General features: G+C 40.9%; 1 protein-coding gene across 3 annotated transcripts in view; it reads left to right on the top strand.

Moving 5' to 3' along the window:
- LOC101862905 (harmonin) overlaps positions 1–9,300 on the top strand; it is a gene marked incomplete at its 3' end in the record, with an annotated part of 69,360 nt that extends 60,060 nt beyond the window's left edge. For all 3 annotated transcript variants that reach the window (XM_035972855.1, XM_005110334.3, XM_013089115.2), the window contains 4 exon segments: positions 1,908–2,010; positions 3,611–3,714; positions 6,498–6,553; positions 8,984–9,300. In XM_035972855.1, the coding sequence (XP_035828748.1) occupies positions 1,908–2,010; positions 3,611–3,714; positions 6,498–6,553; positions 8,984–8,996 (276 nt within the window).

Here is a 9,300-nt window from a genome sequence, read left to right as displayed (position 1 = left end):
TGTCATTTTACGATAAGATAAGATAATACTGTATTCTGCTGTAGGCTGACAAAACACCTTTTTTTATTTACAGCAGTTTCGAGAAAAAGAGGTTTTTTGTCAATGTAGCCATTTAAGAATAGCGTTCTTCTGAGATTTGAATTCTGATTTATTTAAAAACTAGTCACAGTTTCACTTTGGGTTTTTTTCACAAGAAGGGTAAGTGATCAGGCTTTTGGTTTAGCAAATTAGAATTTTTGGCGCCAAAATGAATAAAGACGTTTTGTCAGCTTACGGCAGTATTGCCTTTGTGGGAAATTTGGGAAAGGTAAAAACACATGCCCATGAACATAAAATCAAAAGTGTCTGTTACTATCAGAAAAAAATTTTAACACGAAGAGAAAAATAAAAGCTGACAATAATACGTGTCACATCAGATGCATCTCTCAAACTACATGCAGGAATTTATCTCTAATTTTTTTAAGCTATATGTGAGGCATCTTGATTAAATCAGACGCTGTTTAAAATAATGAAATCGAAGAAATCGTCATTTTTCCGCTAATTGGGCAATTTTTATCAAATTTTTGTTTTTTAGCTTAAACACCTTTTATGTCCATGTGAAAACACGTTTCTGTGTGGATTTTACTGCAAAACGCTGATTAGAGGCACAGCAAAATTAAATGTTAATTTGCTTTTTTCAAGGACTCTTAAACTTTGGAAGTCCCCCACCTTTGGCGGTCATTCTCTTGCAGTTTTCCCTGTGCTACCACGTGATCCCCCACCTCCATTAAACACAAATAAATCAGCTTCTGTACATGATAGATGGGTATTCTTTTCATGGAAAGCAAGACAAATGAATAAGCTTGAAGATAATATCAATAACTCCATATGCCCAAAAACTGATGAGCACGGGTTTCCACCGTGTCATGACACATATATTTGTATATTGTGTGCGTAGATAAAAAATCAACAGCAATACATAGGCCTATTGAAGTGTTTATTTCGACAGCAGCCTTATGACAGATGTTAGGAAATTCTTTTGTTGGTTCTCAGTGATATATGTACCTGCTGCTGCTTGATGTCAACATTTGTGGAGGGGGGTGTGATGGGTCTTGCATTCTGCAGTTTCGTTTCTAGCCCAGCAGCAAAAACAAAATAGCAGCATGCTTTCGATCATGGAATAGTAGAAAAGTTGAAAGGGCATTGCTGCTTTGTAGATTTGCTGCTAGAGTGCAAGACAAAGAAAACATGTATGTTTTTGACTGTAGTCCAAAAATGTATTCAACTTGTAAATGGTGTCATCAAAACTTATGGAATTTAATAAGGTTTGATGTTGAGTGTGGATAATGTAACCAAAGAATAATGTACAGTCTAGCACATACACACAATGAACACGCGCATAGCATGCCGATTTTCAGAATCTGAATTTTTTTGGGGGTATATTTTCTTGTATTTAAACCACGAATATAGGGGAAAAATTCATATATCGCAACAAACAAAAAAGAGGGCAGGTTTGTGTCTATCAGTGTGTGCCTCGTACTTCAGTTCGAGCTTCAGCTCAGTCTGACATTGTGTCCTTGGGAAGGGCACTTTACACGAATTTCCCCATTTGGCTGAGTCCTTTCGGAGATGGACAATAAATTCAGAGGTCCTACTTCTTAAATAAGCTCACAGTGTCGCAAGGGGAGTTAAACCTATTTGTACCCGTAGTTTTAAGCGAGAAAAATTCTGAAATTATGCAAACTGAGCCCAAAAATGTGAAATTATGCGATTCTGTTAAGTTTGTCCAAGAATGATAAAGGGAAATAATCAGAAATTATACAAAAAATGATCAAATTTTGCTAAATTATGCGAGGCGCATAAAACCACAGGGACAGACCTATACTCTTTCCCCAAGTAAAGATGGCGTTTCCTTCCTCCACCCACAGAGTCAGGAGCTGGACGTGGAGGTCGAGGGCGGAGTGGGGTCACCGCTCGCTGGCAAGATCATGGTGGCCATGGTGTTTGATGGAGGCGTCGCCCAGCGCAGTGGTCAGTCAAACTTACGGTGGAGTCCGCTTAAACCCAAATCTGCAGGGTCACCCGATTTTATTCATTTTAACAAAGTTTTTGATTTAGAGAGGTTGCCCAAATAGAAGGGAAAAAAGGGGGGATTCTATTCTCTTACAGTTTACCTCTGTGTTTGGATTAACCCTATCCGTACGCCCTGGGGTCATTTTGTACCCACAGGGTTGAATTTTTCACATTTCAGTATACTTTTAGTTCGAAGATCTCTTTGAAACTTTCAGTATTTCTCACAAAATCATTTTGACAGACTGCTATGCAAAGCGTACAGCTCAGATTAACGAGTAAATTTCCTCTTTGGAAAGTGGTGGCACAGAGTTCCCCACGTCGTTTGGATACGATAGTAAAACACAATGTATGGATAGGGTTAATTGCTTTTGGTTTAAGTAGACTATACTGTTCTTGTGTCCTGTCTTTCTCGTTATGTCTAGCACAGTGGCAGTGAAACACTCGTGTCCTGTCTCTGTAGTTCTGTCCAGTACACACATTAGGGTGTTTCACAACTTTGACATGAACTCCAGCTGGTGGGTGGTTGGCTGGCACCCTGATGTGGTTTCCTCCTTCTTTCCTCTAAAATATCTGTCTTCCTTCTCGCTCCTTCTTCTTTTCTTTGTTTGTTACTTTCTAGTAGCACTTCTAAGCCCCCCCCCCCCCCCTCCCCAGGACAGTGTTACTGACCGAAGTGTCTTTAGGCCATTCCCAAAGGGGGTTTATTAATATGTTCTTATGCACTGCAGAATTGTTGTAAATGGGCTGATTTATCAATGTCATGCTCATACTGTGCCAGAACAACATAGGGGGAACTGCTGCTTTTTCTTTCCTCATCCTTACTATTATCATTTTCCTCTACTTCTTTTGTATGTTTGTCACACTCTTGGGATCCGCTATTTCGGGGGTGCCTTGATAGTTGAAGCAGACTTTGTGCTGTTGAGGCTAGAGAGGTGAGCAGAGTAAGCCTGATTCCCTCTGAGGACTTCTCTGTTGACATCCATCCCATATAGCTCATTTGACCTTATGCAGTTGTGAGGTCCGTAAAACCTTACTAAAAAACAGCACCTCTAATCTCCGGCACTTACGTCGCATTATTGTGTTTTACGTGCTGTAAAACTCTTACTAAAACTAAAAACCAAACTAAGAAATTCAGCTAAATTCTGTCTTTGACTCTGACGAAGTTCAATCCTTATGTGTATGTGGTCAGTGTGAATGACTGTGGTATTTTTTTGTATGTGCGTTGTTTGTTGGACTAGTTCGTTCAAAGTTCAAATATGTCTATGTGTATATATATATATGTTTCTTCTTCTTTCCTATCAAACATTCGTAGTCCTTATCTCTCCTGCTTTTTTTTTTTTGTATGTTGCTCTCTTATAACACCTCTGTTCTTTGGCACTTATGTGACCTTATTGTGTTGCAAGTGCCGTAAAACTAACTAAAACTAAGCTAAAACTATAGTATTGAATTGATTGCTCCATTCTTCAGGCAAGTTTCTAAGATTCTAACCTTTGTGTGAGTTTTCCAAACGAGGTTGTAACTTTTGTGATTGTATGAATTTGTTTGTTCTGTTCCTCAGGCAAGATTCGTGTCGGTGACCAGCTTATGATGGTCAATGGTCAGTCTCTAGTTGGGGTCACGGCCGCAGAAGCCGAGAGATTACTCCAGGGCTCCGACTCTGGGGTGAGTGCAACAGTCTTGTTTTGTACGTGTGTAGGTACAAACAGGTCATGACATTTATGTCCAGGATGTTGAAAACTTTCACTTTTATTGTTCAAAGTTCTAGTTTCTGTTCAGTAAAGAGCTGTGTAACTCGATGGGCTGTGGAATTCCTCCCTGTTGTTACATCATACTCGCACACTTTTTCTCAACTGGCATCTAAGGTGCAGCAGTTAGGCGCTTCACTGTCACACACTGGAGACCCGAGTTTGATTCCCAAATAATGTCCCCGTCGTTTTATGCAAGAAACATTCTGAAATTTTGCAAACTGAGCCCAAAAATGTGAAATTATGCGTTTCTGTTAATTTCAACAAAGAATGATAAAGGAAAATAATCAGAAATTATGCAAAAAATGGTCAAATTTTGCTAAATTATGCGGGGGGGTGCATAAAATCACGGGGACAGAAATAGGGAAAATTTTGATTGTTTATCTCAGTCATGCTGCCGGGATGTTTTATTGTTTTATCCCCCCCAGCCAGAGTTGGCCCTGACAGGCAGGGTGGGAAAAGCCCACGTCTTATCTGATGTACATTGTGTTGACGGGAGTGTAAAATCACGTACATTGAGAAAAAACAAACACAAAACCCTCTTCCTGGAACATATTCACTGTTCTGGGTAAGACTCAAAATGACGTACAGCGTATGTTACATTGGACAGTCAATATGATAGGGTTTCTTCGTACAGTGAGACTTGCTTTTAATGAAGTTGTCGGACCCAACCGCCAAGTTTGTTGAATCCAAAGTGTTCATTATAGAAAAGGTGTAACTAACGTGAGCGTCGTTGTATGGGTAAAAATGCGGTCATCTGTTCTGAATATGTCTTGGAGCGAGTCTAAAGGGACGGAATCAATGTTGATTTGAAAGTGCTTGTTTATATAAGCGATTGCTTCCCTTGACATAACCCATGAACATGAGATCTGGAGGATCAGGCTTGCACAAGATTCAATTCTCCCCCCCCCCCCCCATGTGGAACCCCAGCAGAACTGAGAAGTGCTTTATCGATAAATATATTCATTGTCTCTTGAGTTCACGTGTTTCTTTGTCCGTGGCTGCTCATTAAGTCTTTGTCATCGCTTTTGTGTCTTCCAAAAAAGTTGAGAGAGAGAGCTTGGGGATGGGTGGTTGGCGGGTGCTCAGGTGTGGTTTGCTCCTTCTTTCTTATCAACCATCTGTCATCTTTATCTCCCCTCCTATTTTGTGTTTGTTACTCTCTTGTATCACCTCTCATCTTCGGCACTTATTTGACCTTAATATGTTGCAAGTGCCGTAAAACTCTACCAAAAACTAAAGAGCTGGGGCACTGCCACCATAAAATCTGGCAGCTTGGAAGTTGGTGACAGTAGGCCAATGGTTAGCAACCGGGGAGGATGGCAGTGGACTCACATACTGGAAGGATGCTATGGCGAAGAGCAACCACTGAGTGAGCGTTATCGTTCTTGGCACAGGCCCTCAAGGTGCTCTGTTTGCTCAGTTGTTATCATACTGGACCACAGGGCAGATGACCCTAGTTTGAATTACAGACTGGGTGTTCTTGAACTCGGGTCGTTTTGTGGAGCTTTCAAGACCATCAACCCATTTGGCCCAATTCTATTGGAAACGGACTGTAAATTTAGAGGTCCCATCTCACTTAAAATGTTGCTAGGGGAGTTACACCCATACACTAACTACTTTTTACAGGCCCTCAAACCTGAGTTAGCTGGGACTGTGAGGCTCTAGAGTAGTCTGTCAACAAATTGACCATGACATAAGTGTTTTGTTTACGTACTAATAGTTTTAGTGAGAGTTGTACGGCACGTGCAACACAATAAGGTCATATAAGTGCCGAAGATTACAAGTGTTACAAGAGAGTAACAAACACACAAAAGAAGGAGGAGATATCAGGACGACAGATGTTTGGTAGGAAAGAAGGAGCAAACCACACCAGAGCACCCACCAACCACCCACCTTATGCACTAATTCTGACCCATGTGTATCTACTCACATAGTCGCACACGAGTGAGTGGTGGTTGGAGGGCATCACCGGTAGGTTCTACTTCTTTGCTATCCCTGTTTTGTTTCTGTCTGTCTATCTCGCTCTTTCATTGTACTTAATGGCTGTTAATGTATCGATGTACAGTGCAGTCCACTTAAACCGAAATCTTCAAGACCGCAAAACTTTCTTTGGTTTACACAGTTTTTGGTTTAAAGAGTTTGCTGAAATGAAAGGAGAAAAATCAGGAACTTTCTTTTCTTTAGGTTTACTGCTGTTTTGGGATTGACTGTATTTAGTTTCATAAACGTACTCCACTGTACTCTCTTTTAGCTGTGAAATGTGCTGTTGCGAAAAGAACCAACTTTTTTCCACTCGCACATATGACCTTATGCAGTTGCGACTGCCGTAAAACTCTAACTAAAACAAGACAAAATCTCTTTTACTTAAACAACCAAGCAAACAATCTGTCCCGTGGTTTTATGCTAAATAAATTCTGAAATTATGCAAACTGGGCCCAAATATATAAAATTATGCGATTCTGTTAATTTTTAACAAAGAATGATAAAGGAAAATAATGAGCAATTCTGCAAAAAATGATCAAATATTGCTAAATTATGCGGGTTGTCTAAAACCACATTATTTTTTATTATAGTAGAGGGTTTTACGGCGCTCGCAACTATATGCATAAGGTCATATGAGCGCCAGTAAAACCATGGGGACAGACAAATGCATAAATCTATTGCTAAATGTAAACTCTAACTCTGGATCCCCCCCAGGCACAGGTGGAGTTGATCTACTGTGAGTCCACGCTGCTCAACGACGAGGACAGTGTGTGAGTATATGGCATGCAACGTGTGAGGGGAACACACATACGCGCGCGCGCGCACATACACCAACACGCACACACACACACACACACACACACACACACACACACACACACACACACACACACACACACACACACACATACACCAACACACTCACACACACACACACTTGCACACACATACACACACACTCGCACACACACACACACATCACGCACGCACGCGCACACAAACACACACGCACACCCATATTATATGACAGCGGGAGTAGACACACGTCCAACACACTGGATGGGTACTCGTGTAACACTCTAGGTGATCACGTTCTTTACACACTTAGTTTTAACAAAGAATCTGACACATATGAGTAGGGACAATACAGATGATCTCACGTGACATGCCAGGCAAAGGCCAAAAGATACACTGTAGAGGGAACACACACTCCCACACATTGGTTTACCACGCAAACACTTGTTCACACTCACACAGACACACAGACATACGTGCACGCACCCACACGCACACACGCACACATATAATATTATATAATATACTCACGACAAAACGCGACATATCCATTTTTCGCATTTTTTTATAAAATGAAGATTTTTGTTCTTCGCCCAATTGCTGAATCGTCTTTAGCAACTTTGATACTAGAGTGAATGTGGTGTAAGGCTTAGTTGATATTTGCTGTGTACTGAAATCCATGGTGGATTCCTATCCTTTAGATTAAAGAAATCTCAGCCTCTTTTTGACAAAACATGACGTATCCACACTGTATTAATAAGGAGGGGAAAGATCTGCCGACAAATTTTCATCGACCTCAAGTGAAATCAGGTAATTCCTGGAAAGAGCTTGATTGCGGCCCAGAGGATGTGTTGTGTTTTGTCAAAAGAGGCGTACCGTTTTTTTATCAATTTTTGTAAATAAGCACAATTTTCTTCAGTTTTTCCTCGTGTTTTGTGAAAAAAGAAGTTGACTCCGGAATGTGCCTCACCGTCCTGGAAACAATGGTAGATGTTTCGTCCAAATTCAGAAAGTGGCGGTTGTTGCATTTTGTTGTGAAACTGTTCACATATATAAATATATGACCAACATTCAGTATAACACGGATAGCTCGAATTCGTCAGAACCAGCCTTGGTTGTTGGAGTGATCCGTAGTTGGAGTAATCCGTAGTTGGAGTAATCCGTAGTTGGAGTAATCCGTAGTTGGAGAGATCTGTAGTTGGAGAGATTTGTAGTTGGAGAGATCTCTAGTTGGAGTGATCTGTAGTTGGAGTGATCTGTAGTTGGAGAGATCCATGACCAGTGTTATGGCACTGGTTGTGTCAGAGAATTAAGAGATGCGACAAAGATTGCTGCTACTACTTTAGGAGCAGAACAATAAATCGCTTGATGATCGTTTGATGCACTGACCTTCCTCTCGCCCGCTCCACACAAGCCTAGCTACTAATCATTAGGCACGCGTATCGAGAAGCGCCCTAAAAATAGCTCAGCTAGCTGCTTCTGTGAAGGGGAACGGTGGTAATTTACTGCCCTTGTCTTTGCCCGTTTTTATCATTATTATTTTGTCTCGAGGGCACCTCAAAGGACATTCACTTTAAACGTCTACGGTGGCGCGATTAGTTCGACTATTCCTTGTTTGTGTTCGAGCTTCACATTATTTTCTTACAAAGATAAAAAAGGAAGAAAAAAAAGGGGGTCCACTGACACAGTTTGAGGGATGCGTGATTTCGAGTCCTCTGTGATCGACCTATCCGTGTTCTACTGTATATTTTATATATGGCCTATGTAGTTTGCACACTAAGCGTACCTTACTTTTTGGGGGGAAGTCCCATGTCCTGACATGTTAGTAAGTTCTGAATAGAATGTGTTAATGTGTAGTTGTTTACACAAATCATACACCAGATGAACACCCCTCCATCTTTTAAGCCCCGGTTACACCCAATGATAAATGAATGTTTTACGGAGCGGGTTGTCCCAGCCCGTGAGACGTGTATTTACTTGGCCTAATGTCCTGTTTTGTTGTGCGTTTGCGTGAGTGCACCTTTAAGTCTAACTTTTGTAACGTTTACTGCCATTGTTAACGACCAAGACAAATTTCTCCCTGCGAGATGAATAAAGATTGTCATTGTCATTGTCAAAACCTCACTTCCGGGTTTTTTTTTATGAGACTACGAAATTGTTGATCGTAAGTTAGTCTGGGCCTAGAACTCTGTGTGGACGAAACAAAGCATTTTTGAAAAATCGGGGAAAGCAGTTTGCGTGGATTTTTTAAAGTTAGGTCCCAGCCACATGGATGCTGTGGACGCCTGCAAAGTTTCAAAGGTGTCGGTTAGGTAATAAGTGAGAAGTTTTTGTGCTCAAAGCCTCCCAAGTCCTCTTTTATGTATATAGATATTATAAGCTATATTATATGTTCTCCCTGGCAGGACCTACTTCTAACAACCAACAGATGGCACCGCTGACTGTGAGGTGGGCCAGGGAGATCATAGACCAGAATGACAGAGCATCAGACAGACAAGTTTTCTCTCACTACACAGTCACACTCATCGTAAACTGCAGAGAGGGAACTGATTGAGCATCCTGCCAGTATGACTGACTCAAATAGTTGCTGGAATAACATACATATATATTTTTTATAAGGCCTGTGGGGTTAGTATACTAAGACAAACTTACTTAGGTTTTTTTTGTCTTGTGTCATGATTGTGATGTGGAATATTGGTAATTGGTAAGTTGTGAATAAAAT

This window comes from Aplysia californica, unplaced genomic scaffold, assembly GCF_000002075.1.
Source record: "Aplysia californica isolate F4 #8 unplaced genomic scaffold, AplCal3.0 scaffold00877, whole genome shotgun sequence".
Lineage (NCBI taxonomy): Eukaryota > Metazoa > Mollusca > Gastropoda > Aplysiida > Aplysiidae > Aplysia > Aplysia californica.
Note: the sequence above shows the minus strand (reverse complement) of the source record. Positions and strands in the feature narration are given on the sequence as shown.